This window comes from Pseudorca crassidens, chromosome 21, assembly GCF_039906515.1.
Source record: "Pseudorca crassidens isolate mPseCra1 chromosome 21, mPseCra1.hap1, whole genome shotgun sequence".
NCBI classification, from domain to species: Eukaryota; Metazoa; Chordata; class Mammalia; order Artiodactyla; family Delphinidae; genus Pseudorca; species Pseudorca crassidens.
Genome location: NC_090316.1, coordinates 24,542,522 through 24,554,647, shown reverse-complemented (window position 1 = coordinate 24,554,647; position 12,126 = coordinate 24,542,522). Strand labels below are relative to the sequence as shown.

General features: G+C 43.0%; 1 protein-coding gene across 7 annotated transcripts in view; it reads left to right on the top strand.

The window, feature by feature from the left end:
* SNX25 (sorting nexin 25) overlaps positions 1-12,126 on the top strand; it is a 110,680-nt gene that overhangs the window by 52,548 nt on the left and 46,006 nt on the right. For all 7 annotated transcript variants that reach the window (XR_010939531.1, XM_067721653.1, XM_067721651.1 and 4 more), the window contains one exon: positions 8,614-8,684. Coding sequence is in view for 6 of the 7 variants with exons in the window: in XM_067721653.1 (XP_067577754.1) it covers positions 8,614-8,684 (71 nt within the window). In the remaining variant the exon portion in view is untranslated. The remainder of the gene's footprint in view (positions 1-8,613; positions 8,685-12,126) is intronic.

The following is a 12,126-nucleotide window of genomic DNA, read 5'->3' as shown; positions in this document are numbered from 1 at the left end:
CGCGGAGCGGCTGGGCCCGTGAGCCATGGCCACTGAGCCTGCGCGTCCAGAGCCTGTGCTTCGCAACGGGAGAGGCCACAACAGTGAGAGGCCCGCGTACCGCAAAAAAAAGAAAAGAAAATGTGTAAGAAGTCATTAGGACACTTTAGATATGGAGCTTAAAACTAGGCAACTGAAGATGATATTGAGTAGCCATTCTAAATGAAAATGCTTTAGGTAAGGGCTGGGAGTGGAAGATACTGCCGTGGTGCTAAACACACATCCGTAAATACTTTGTAGCTATATTAGTAGCTGATGTAAAAATATGAGGAACACAAGTAGAAACTAGATACAGACAACAGAGAGAAAACTTTGGCTTTCCTGAGGTTAGCTAAAGGGCACCAGCTGGCCTGTGGTGACAAAGCTTTGGCTGCTTCTGTACCATGTAATTTCTGTAGGCTCTGGGAACTAGAAAATGATATATGGTAGTTATTTTAGGAAGATAAAAAGATATAAACAAGATCAAGAAAATAGAAATCACTTATTGCAGACAGATAAAAACTGTGAATACTTGGTGTATATATATATTTCCAGATTATTTTCTGTATATATAACATGAATCCTGTGTGTGTGTGTGTGTGTGTGTGTGTGTGTGTGTGTGTGTGTGTGTGTGTTTGCATACACTCAGGATTCCTCAGGCTGCTCTGGTGCAGAACTTTTCTAGCTGGTGTAACTCAAATACAGTGCATGCGTGTTCAGAGATGACTGGTCTCTTAAGCCCACGAGGTAGCTGGGTAGGGCCTGGGATGGCTGTTCACCCCAGTGTCCTGATCAGATATTGTCACTTGCTATGTGTGCCACGAATGGAAAAAGGCTGGGAAACGTGCCTTAGACTCTCTGTGAAATCGGCTGCCCTCTGCATGCTGGAAAAGTGGAAAACAGGTTTAAAAGCCCCTTTAGCGGAAAGTGCCTCTTACTCCTCTGAGCCCTAACTGAAAATGTTTCCCCTGCTTGTGTTACAGCTCTGGCCACTTCCTGTTTAATACCATTAAATATGCCTCCTGAAAAGATAGCTCAGGACCTTGCTGTTATCCTCAGTAGTACTCAGTCATAAAAGCTAAAATGATATACTTTTCTTTGTTCATAATATTGGTGAAGATTAAAAATTTAACACCTAGTGTTATCAAGAGTGTAGGAAGATAGGCAACTTCATGTCCTGCTGGTAGGAGTAGAAATTATGGCCTTTCTGTTGCAGTTTTTATAATCTGAACAAAGGTCACAAAGTGTGCATTTTGTGATACACTCTTGTGATACAAAGTGTGCACTTTTTGATACATTCATTATTCATAAGAATTTATCTTAGGAAAATAACCATGATTACATGGAAAGATTTTTCCAAGAATGTTTCTTGTAATTTTATTTAAAATAGAGAAAAGCTCTAAATAATTAAAATGTCTAACAATAAGGGTTTGGTTTAAAAGGTTTTGGCTCATCTATACAATGGATTGCCGTGTAACAATGAGGTTGCATCAGAATATTTAATAATATTGGAAGATAGTAACTATACATTTATAAATTAAAAAGGCTCTAAGCCAGTATTTATTAACATAAATTCCATCTTATAAAACAAAAAAAATTGTGTTTGCATAGAAAAAAGTTTATAAAGATATACCAAATGTTAATAGTAGTTAACTTTGAATGTTGTGCTTTGTGTATTTTCCCATTTTCTTGGAAGAGCATATGTTACTTTAGAGAAAGTAAAAATGGGCTCGGACTGAGAAAGTAAAATCTGCCAGTCTGTTTATCAGGCTGGGATAACAGACACTAAAACCAGCTACCCAGGTAACAGGAAACAATACTTCTTCCAAATATATTCAGTGGCTGTAAAATGTCATAATGATTCTCCTCACTTAGTGACTACTGCTTTCTTATCCACTGAGAAGCATTGCTCTCTAAATTCTATCAGAAACTTTGCTGTGTGAAATTATATCCGTGGGAATGACACATCCTCTTCTTGCCTGGAGGATTTCAGTCACTTTGACACAGAGAAGCAGTCTCATTTTAATCCAGAGGCAGAGCTGCAGATAAGGGGTTTCTGGACTCAGCATCCCACATTTATCCTAACTTTGTAGTTTCCAAGGCAGTGGGACCCTATATCCATCTGAAATTGACCCCTTTACAAGCCCCGCTTTGAGCCTGTCACAATGCTGCTTCATTTAAATTTCATCCACACCCCACCCTTCCCCAGAATCCAGTAGTAACCTTATCTTTTGCTTTGTTTGGGGAGATGTCTCATGGTTCCTCTTGCTGATGGCAGTGGGTCAGTAAACCTGAGGCTGTTGGACTACAGTGACCCTGGTGGTCTTCGATTGATCAGGCTGAGACACTGTTATAGTCTGGAAAAAAAGTAAGGTTGCTTAAAATGGCTTTTATAGATATTTTACAAGCACACACACATACCATCTCCCTAAATTGCACGTATCTGAAGAGTCAGCAGCAGTGTTAAGGAACAATAATTGTTAACGGTCATTAAACTCTCACTGAGGGCAGGTGCTGTTCCAGATATTGTAAAGGTGTTCTCTCATGTAGTCTTCATAGCAACCCTAGGAGGAAAAATGCTGTTATTCCGCTTTTTGCAGATGAGGACTCTTCAGTTTTGAAAAGCTTGAATAATTTTCCCAGGGTGACACAGTAAGTGTCGAAAGCAGCATTTGAACACAGGCCATCTGGTTCCAGAGCTCACATTCTTAGCTACTCTGACCCACTCCCTAATAACCCAGCAGACCTTGTCAGTGGTGCTGTGGATGTGGGAAGCAGCTCCAGCTTAGCTAGCGGAAGTCACCATGGTTTCATTTCTTAAACACTTTAATCGAAGTCTCTTTAATGAAAACATTATCCCTAGTAGCCTAGTACAAAGTAGCCTGTGGCAACTCTGAAACATTATTTTTAAATTCCTGATTTTTTCTTAAACATTTGTGTGTATATGGTATTCTGTTCCATAATAGATCCTTGCTAATTTTGATATAAAATGGCATTTTAAACCATTTACCATATGGTACACTTAGACTAGGGTTTGTCCAGCCTTTGACTCCCCTGAGACATTCCAGCATGTGCACACCCAAGACAGCTCTAAAGTAACACTTAACAGGTGTGCCTGATGAGATGGCGAGACTAATTTTTTTGGTTTGGCTTCTAAGTAACTTTGAAATCAGTTCTAATAGCATCCCAAAGCTGTTCTGAACATTTGACAGTAGAAGGTGTTGATTTCTAAGGTGATTACTTTGAAGGACTGTGTAGCATTCAGGCGAGATTAACATTGTGGGAAGAGTTCATCAAAACAGTCTTCTTCCAAGTCTGTTAATTCAGCGAGGTGTATAAAACTAAAGAGAGGTGAGGTGGCAGCTCAGAGGGACATTGGCAGCTAGCTGTGTGTGACGTTTTCGTTATCCAGAGACAAGGGGTGCTCTGGGTAGGATCTTGCCAGAACTGGAAAAGAGCTGAATTCTTGGTCTGCTGCTTCCTCCTAAAACTTGAGTTTACAACGTCATCTTGGAAAAACGTACTAACAGTCTCTGCTTTTCTGATCAAGAGCGTGTTGACAAATAGTAGTCCTGATTGTAGAGCCTCCCTTGGCACCAGCTAGGCCATGTCCGCCTCTGGAGGAGGAAGGCCAGGTGAGTGCCGGGTGCCCCCGAATACCCCCCAGGTGACTAAAAAGCCTGTGCCGTCAAGGATGGCCAGCATTTGGATGTATGTGTTGCATGGTTCGCTGAGAATGAGAAAGTCTCTCATTTCCTACTTTGCCTCTTGGTATCAAGTGAAAGTGAATTCTACAGGTTCAGTAATCATCTCCAGACGCCTCCTGTGCACAAAGCACCGTGTGAGGAGGGCCTGGTATTTGTAAAGATGAATCGCTTGCGGATCTTTGGATTCTTTCCCCGCCATCAAGGTGTTCCTTGTTCAGTGTAGGAGACCCCTGTGGGTGTAAATAGCTAAATATGAAGCAAGGTAGGCCAGAAGTAGAGTGTGAACAGCTGAAGAAGTGGGTAGGAGCAAATCTTTCATCCTGTAGCCGAGAGGAATCTATGAGGCCTGGGTGTTTGGGAGTGAACAGGATTTCAGCAGGTGAGGGGGGAGGCTGTGTGTGAGAGGGAGAAGAAGGGGAGCAAAGGCTGGGAGGCAGGAAAGAGCTGCGTTGCGTTTGTGGTGTTGCACATGGTCTGGTTTGGCCAGAAAATGGTATGTATCCAAGAGGGATATGGAAGGCAGTACGGCTGGAAAGATGGTCTGGGCTTGGCCATGCTGATGTGCTTTGAAGGGCCTTAGACAAAATAAACACTAACCTATGTTGAATTTTAGGGCAGCCAGAAAATGGTTAAGAAGGTGAGCTTCAGAATCAAGCCCTAGGTTGTAATTTTGGCTGTTGTACTTAAAAGCAGTGAGACCTTGTATAGATTTCTTCATACACCTGCACTCTAATCTCTTCCTCTGTAATGTGGGGTTAATTACAGCACCTTGTGAGGATTAAATGAGATACTATAAATTGTCTAATCTGGTACCTGATGAAAGGACTCTGTTAGGTGGTGTTACTTTATAATTTTATGGATTTGTTTGAACATTTTACCTCTTTCTCAGACGGCATGTATTTTCTTCAGTACCATTGATGACTTATTTGTCGCTGAGTGTGAATCACTAAGAATATCGAAAGAACAGATGGTTCAGAATGTTACGTGTGCCTGTTGAGTGTTACAGATGTTAACACTTATTAATGTAGCTCATTAATAAGTCAGTTTGGACTGCTATCACAAATATACCATAGAATGGGAGGCTCAAACAACAGTTATTTCTCCTAGTTCTGGAGGCTGGAGAGTCCAAGATCAAGGTGCTGGTAGGCAAATTGGGTTTCTGGTGAGGGCTCGCTTCCTGGTTTATAGACAGCAGTCTTCTTGCTCTGGCCTCATGCGGTGGAGAGAGCTCTCTGGCTGGGGGGTCTCTTTTGTAAGGGCACATACGACCCTCGAGACCTAATGACCTTTCAAAGGTCCTACCTCCAAATACCATCACACTGGGCATTAGGCTTCACATATGAATTTTGCAGGGGACACAAACATTCTGTCCCTAGCACTCATTAATATTTACTGCCAAGCTAGGTTCGGTTGGAGAATCCAAGACTCAATCCCTATCTTCAAGAGGCTCATGATCTAGTTGGAGAGAAAAAAAAGGTAGCATATCTTTTTTTATAGACAAAGCCACAATTTTGTCTTAGGCTCAGACGTGTGACCATTTTAAAAAGAAGGGCGAGGCCCTGAACACACTGGACACACCGTTTTCTTTGTTCACAACACTCTTTGTGGAAATGTGACTCTTTAAAATAACAGTATAAAATAGTAGATAAATGGGTACTATTATAGAGCAGAAGTAATTTAGGGTTTCAGCGAGGAGAAATGTTAATGTGAATTAGGGGGATTGGGAATGACTTGAGGGAAGAAATAGCATCTGTAAGATCTAATTAGGTGGACAAGAAGGGAGATGGTTTTCAGAAGGAAAGAGCATGAGCGAAAGCCTGGAAAGTGACTACAGGCTGGGGAGAGCAGTGTGGAAACGGTCGGGGCTTCAGTCCAGGCTTATATGGGGGTCGGGTGAGGGGGCCAGTGCCAAGGTGCAGAGCGAGCGGGAGGCTTGAGTGGAGGCTTCCTCCTCTGGGGGCGTCCCTGGAGGGGGTGAGCGGGGGTCGAGGAGCTGAGAGTGGGCTTTGAGGAAGGTGTTTTGACAGGGGTGCTTGAAGTGGGCTGGGTGGGAGATAGAAAGCTTGACATCAAGGAGACAGACCGTTTAGCTAATGCAGCTGACCCACGGGTGAGAACGCCTGGAATAAGGTGGTAACAAGAGGAAGAGGAGGAGAGGAACTTATTTAAAGATTCAAAGGACTTTGAGATTCATATTTATGGGAGGGCAGATATCGAAGATGATGAGATCGCAGTGTAAAGGATAGAAGGATGATGAGGCTGGTGTAAAGAAAGCTTCCTGTGCAGGCAAGAAGGTAAGTCTGTTTGAACTGGCTGAGATAGATAAGCAGTTTGGGAACAGTTTTAAGATGACTTATAATTCTACCATTTTAATACGGATGCCCTTCATTTTTATCTCTGTTTTGTGTTGTAGCCCTGGTTCACATACCCACATATTTACGTATCTGCCATCATAAGTGTACATGCCATTTTGCATTTTAGAATCAGTGTGTCATTAAAATCTATTTTTATGTAGTCTTTCAAACATTATAGGCTGAGCGTTTTCCGCTTAGTCTGATATATCCCCAGAGCTTTCTGAAAGCAGATACCGTATTGGTGTTGTTCATTTCAGTGTGTCTAGAAACTGATTTAAAAAGTGTTTGTTTAGTGAAAGCATATTGCCCACATAGATTATTCTCATGCTTTTCTTCGTAGAAGTTTCTGCAACAAGCATATGTTTGGAGTTGGGTGACATGTGTTGGAGTTGAGTGAAAAGTCAGTGCTTTCTGCTTAGAGAACCTAAGTCCAAGGTTAAATTAAAGACTTGGTTAAGGAGTGTTTGACTTTGATGATTCCAGGTTTGTGTATGCTTCTTATAAGCTGTTTCCTCATCTGTTCATAACTGGCAGGAAAAATCACGTGAAAAGCTACTTTTGTGTTTTACCATTAATGGAGGAATGAAGGCAGTTCCATGAGACAACTTTATTGATCATTAATGTCCTAGCAAGCCCTCCTTTTGGAGAACATCACCTGAGTGTGTATTCAGCCTGGAGATAACTTCTCTATGGATGGAGACTTCAGAGAGCTGTCTCTCAGCCAGACAGCATTTGGCCGTGAGACGTATCGACGCACAGTTACTTAAACAAGTTAGGGATTTATTCTCCTCAATAACAAGATGTCCTGAGATGGACAGGCTGGGGCTATTTTCATGGCTCAGTGATGTCACTGGACACCTGAACTCCTCCTGTCTTCTCCCGTCGCCACGTGGCTTTCCTCCTCATGGCTTCTGTGCTTTCATCCAGCTGCATCCTTGTTCCATGGAGGAAAATTGAGGAAGGACAAGGACAGAAGACTGAAAGGGCTTTTCCATGGAGTCTGCCCCTTTAAAAAACCTTCCTGGAATCCCCTCCCGGCAAGTTCTGCTCATATCTCACAGGCTAGAACTATATCAGATGGCTGTCCCTAACTGCTAGGGAGGAGGTTAGCGTTTTGAGCTGGGTGCATTGCTTTCCCCTATAAATGTGGTCCAGTTAGCGGGGAAAAAGGAGAGGGAAGGGTGTTGGCAACCAGCAGTCTGCCAGAGTCTCCCGGTGACCGCGGGCAGTGCCCCTGACAGCCTGTTCTCTGAGGTGGTGAGAACGGGCATCGATATTCTTACCGCACAAGTGAAGAAACAAAAAGATGTAAAGTTGTGAGGTGTCCACGAATAGCTGTGACAGATGAATTCACGTCTGTCATCTGGATTTTAGTTGAAAAGCAAAAGAACATATCTTGTGTTCTAAAAGCCAACCAAATGTAGCATTAAATCTTAGAATGCTGCAAAGTTTGTGTTCAGATAAAGAGTTAATGTTAAATAGCTTTATTATAGGCAGACTCTTAATCAGTCAACATAATTAAGGGCTAAGAAACACTCAGGGTAGATAAGTTTGGTTAGGGCAATACTTAATAATAATTAAATAGCACTTAAGAACTTGGGGTCATAACTCACCTGACTTGAATATGCTCAAAATAGCCACAATTCTAGGGTTGTACTTGGCACTAAAAATGTAAGCTTTTCTTTTTCCTCACACAGAGGTGACCTCAGTCACATGTACATCTACCTGGTGTTCTGCTCTAGTGGCTGTCAACTCTCTCTGTGCGTGGGAATAACCTGGGGAGCTTAGACACTGTTGACACCAGAGTCCCACTGCAGATGCTTTGAATCTGTTGGTCTGGAATGCTCTTCTAAGTGAGGAGTAATGCAGGAAATCACGAAGGTGGTGACAGTGGGACTGGAGGGGAGAGGACAGCTTTGAGAAGTGTGTAGGACAGTACCATCCAGTGGAACTTTCCGCAGTAATGGACGTGTTCTCTTTGCACCGTCCACTGTGGTCCATGAGGTCCATGAGGTGGCTGAGCACTTGAAATGCGGCTGGTGCAACTGAGGAGCTACAGTTGTGGTTTAACTTAAGTAGCCCACGGGGCTCGTGGCCACTTCATTGGACAGTGCAGGCCTAGGAGGTAGGCTCTGGTTACTGGTAGGCCTAGGCTCTGGCTCTGGTAGGCTTAGGAGGTAGGCTCAATAGGCTCTGGTTACTGGTAGCAGGGAGGAGAGCAGAGGTCGGGGTGGGGGAGAGGGAGCAGCTGATCATAACCTCAAGGTTTCCCTCTTCATTGGGGGGCCAGGTGGGAGTGCATCTGTACAGGGAATGGAGTGGGGGAAGTACGTTCACAGCTCTTACATTCCGGTCTCAGAAATGAGTAGCATGTGGCCCAGCACCCGGACCAACGACTTCATCCATGTTGGGTGATACTTGGGCAGGATTCACAGTGTTATAGTTGATTAGTACAAATATAGTCTAAACGCATCTCTGAAAATAGTACTTTTTTCCTATTCAATCTTTTCTTGTTTTCTCTTTTTAAAACTCAGGTATCAAATTGTAGTGGAAATAATCCAAGCAACTACAATTAGCAGCTTCCCCCAGCTGAAGAGGCACAAGGGTAAGAACCAGTTTGTTTTCTTCACGTAGACATACTAAAGGTTGTAGGTCTGTCTCCAGCCTTCTCTCTCCTGTCAGAGCTTTGACAAGTATGAGCGTATATTTAAATATTTCAGATTTGTTTAAATAATGGTATAACAACATAAGAGAAAGTAAGTGTAATTTCATCCTAATAAAAATCTTTGTTTGTAGTTCTGTGTTCCCTTATACACTTTATTCATCTGTAGTCATAATTTTTAGAATATTAGTCAGTGAGTACATATTGCTTCTCTTCTGTTATTAAACTAAACATGGTTTCATAATTTTTTCTCATTAAAATTTAATCTAAATATTCATTGATATTTCTATATTGGAACATAATCTTGATAGTGATTTGAATGACTTTCGTGAGTTGATGTTTCATAATTTACTTAACCTTTTCCTTTATATTTTTATTAATTTTTTAAAAAATATTTATTTATTTATTTGGCTGCATTGGGTCTTAGTGGCGGCATGCGGGGTCTTTCATTGCGGCACGCGGGCTTCTCTCTACTTGTGGTGCGTGGGCTCCAGAGCACGTGAGCTTAGTTGTCCCTTGGCACGTGGGATCTTAGTTCCCCAAACAGGGATTGAACCCATGTCCCCTGCATTGGAAGGCAGATTCTTAACCACTGGACCGCCAGTAAAGTCCCTCCTTTAGTTATTTGTATTGTGAACATCTTTCCTCCTCTACTCTTGTAGATTTAAAAATATACATAAATATGTTCTATAATTTTTTCCTGTTTATTTCTCTTCAAATAAAGAGTTGGTTATCCAGGCTTTGATACTGAGGAATAATCAAGGTCTGAAGTTGGCTCCCACCTCCCTACAGTTTGCCCAGTGCTTCATTTATGAAGTTGCAGGACATGTTACTCTGTGGAGGGCAGAGAAGGTCAGGATTCCTAGCTGATAGGCACCAACACTACTACCTTGTAGGCTTGACTTCCCACGGAAACCTCCAGGCCCCCTCAAGTTCCTGTCTGGGAGTGGAGGGTCCCGAAAGGACAAGAAGACGTGGGCCAGAGACTCTAACCTGTGCCCAGGTTTCTAATCAGCACACAGAGGCAAAGGGTGCTTGGGGACTTTTACTTGTCTTTCTGAGTCTCTGACAGAAGGTAGGAGCCATATTCAAAAAAAAAAAAAAAGGGTATAGACTCTGAAGAGGCACTTACTCTTCATCTCAGCCCAGTGAGGAAGATTGCGCAAATGCATTCATTAAAAAATGTTTATTGAACGCTGACTAGGTGATTAGGATCCAGCAGTGGACATGGCGAAATCTCTGCATTCACTGAGTCCCTGAACTAGGCTGGGAGGCAGTCGGACAGTCAACAAGTAAAATGCACAGCATTTCAGACGGTGAGACGTGCTTTGGGGAAAAACAAGTTCTCCCTTCTTGTTGAACTGTGGCGAGGTGGGGGCCGGTGATAAGGAATGCTGGCTCAGCTAGAAGGGGAGGATCTTGCACTTGGATAGGGTGACCTGGGGAGACCTCGCCCAGGTGGGGACCTGTGAGCAAAGCCCTAGTGGCCCGAGGGGGTCTGGAGAAGGACAGGTGCAAAAGTCTGAGGCAGAAGCATGCAGACTTGCTTGAGGGGTGGGTGGGGGGAGAGAAAGCCAGAGATCAGAGGTGGCAGGAGACCCTGTCCTGAAGGGCCTTACTTATGCTATAGGGGCTTCAGCTTTTTCTCTGAATGAGGAAGTCTTTGGAGGCTTTTGAGCAAAGGAGATGTGATCTGATTAGTTCCTCCAAGAGTACAGTTCCTCCTCTCCTTTTCCTCATTGTTCCTGCAGAGAAGATAGTTTATTTTCAGACAGTTTGACAGACATTTTAAGGAGAACACTAGAGAGGGACTTCTTGTTGCCGCCACTGTCTGGCTTTTCTCAGTGCTTCCCCCTGTTGTGTGTTTAGTCAGAGACACCTTTCTTATCTTCGTTATTGTGTTAGTTTACTAAGGCTGTGTAACAGAGTGCCACAGAGTGAGTGGTTTAAATAACAGAAACATTTTCTCGTAGTTCTGGAGTCTCAAAGTCTGAGATCCAGGTGTTGGCAGCGTTGGTTTCTTTTGAGGGCAGTGATGGAAGAATATGTTTCAGGTCTTGCTTCTTGGCTCTTACATGAGAGTCAAGCAGTACATCTTTGGCAGGACATCTGCAAAGACCTGTTTCCAGGTAAGGTCACATTCACAGGTACCAGGGTTTAGGACTTAAGCGTATCTTTTGGGGGGACACAATTCAACCCGAAACATTATAACTGGTAAGTTCAAGATAGCATTGTAGGGACTTGCCTGGTGCGGCAGTGGTTAAGAATCCACCTGCCGATGCAGGGGACATGGGTTCGAGCCCTGGTCTGGGAAGATCCCACATGCCGCGGAGCAACTAAGCCCGTGCACCACAACTACTGAGCCCGTGTGCCTCAACCACTGAAGCCTGTGCACCTAGAGCCCATGCTCTGCAACAAGAGAAGCCACTGCAATGAGAAGCCTGCACACAGCAACGAAGAGTAGTCCCTGCTCGCCGCAACTAGAGAAAGTCTGTGCGCAGCAATGAAGACCCAACGCAGCCAAAAATAAATAAATAAATTTATTTTAAAAAAAAAGATAGCATTGTAGTTCCTCTTTCGTGAAAATGCTAGAAGCATTTATTTTCAGTAAGGTCTATAACCACATTAAGATTTACTACATTACTTTTCTTTTGGGTTAATTCTGTTACCAGTAGTTAGCTTTTCCTAAATTAGTCTCTTTTAAGTCTATAATAGGGTTTAGATTAAGAAGTAAAATCTCAGAAAAAAGTTGGGCAGCCAAAACCATATAGGCAATTTCAGCTACCGTGTGTCTTCATGTCCAGAACAAAGACAGGTTCCATGGAATCAGTATTCTAGCAAACTGTGTGGGTCTGTATAAGAATGAGGGGAAGTATAAGTGACCAGAAAAAGGTAAATTGGATTTCATCTAAAGTTAACAACTTGTGTCTTCTGCAAGAAAGTAAAAAGACAACCCTCAGAATAGGAGAAGGTATTTGCAAATCATGTATATGATATAGCGCTTGTATCCAGAATACATAAAGAACTCATACAACTCAGTAATCAAAAGACAACCCAATTGGATAATGGGCAAAGGATTTGTATAGGCACTTCTCCAGAGAAGATATACAAATGGCTAATGAACACTTGAAAACATGCCCTACGTCATTAGACGTTAGGAAAATGCAAATCAAACCTAATATGAGATACCACTTCACACCCACTAGAGTGGCTAAAATAAAAGACAGAGGGTGACACAGTGTCCAGGAATGACGTATAGCAATCAGGGTGTAGATAATGGTGGTGAAAAGGAAGGGATTGATAAGGAAGGTTATAAAGGAAAGACAGCCTAGTTGGCAACTAATTGGATGTGGGGAGGGATCAGATGGGGGGACATGATGGCGCT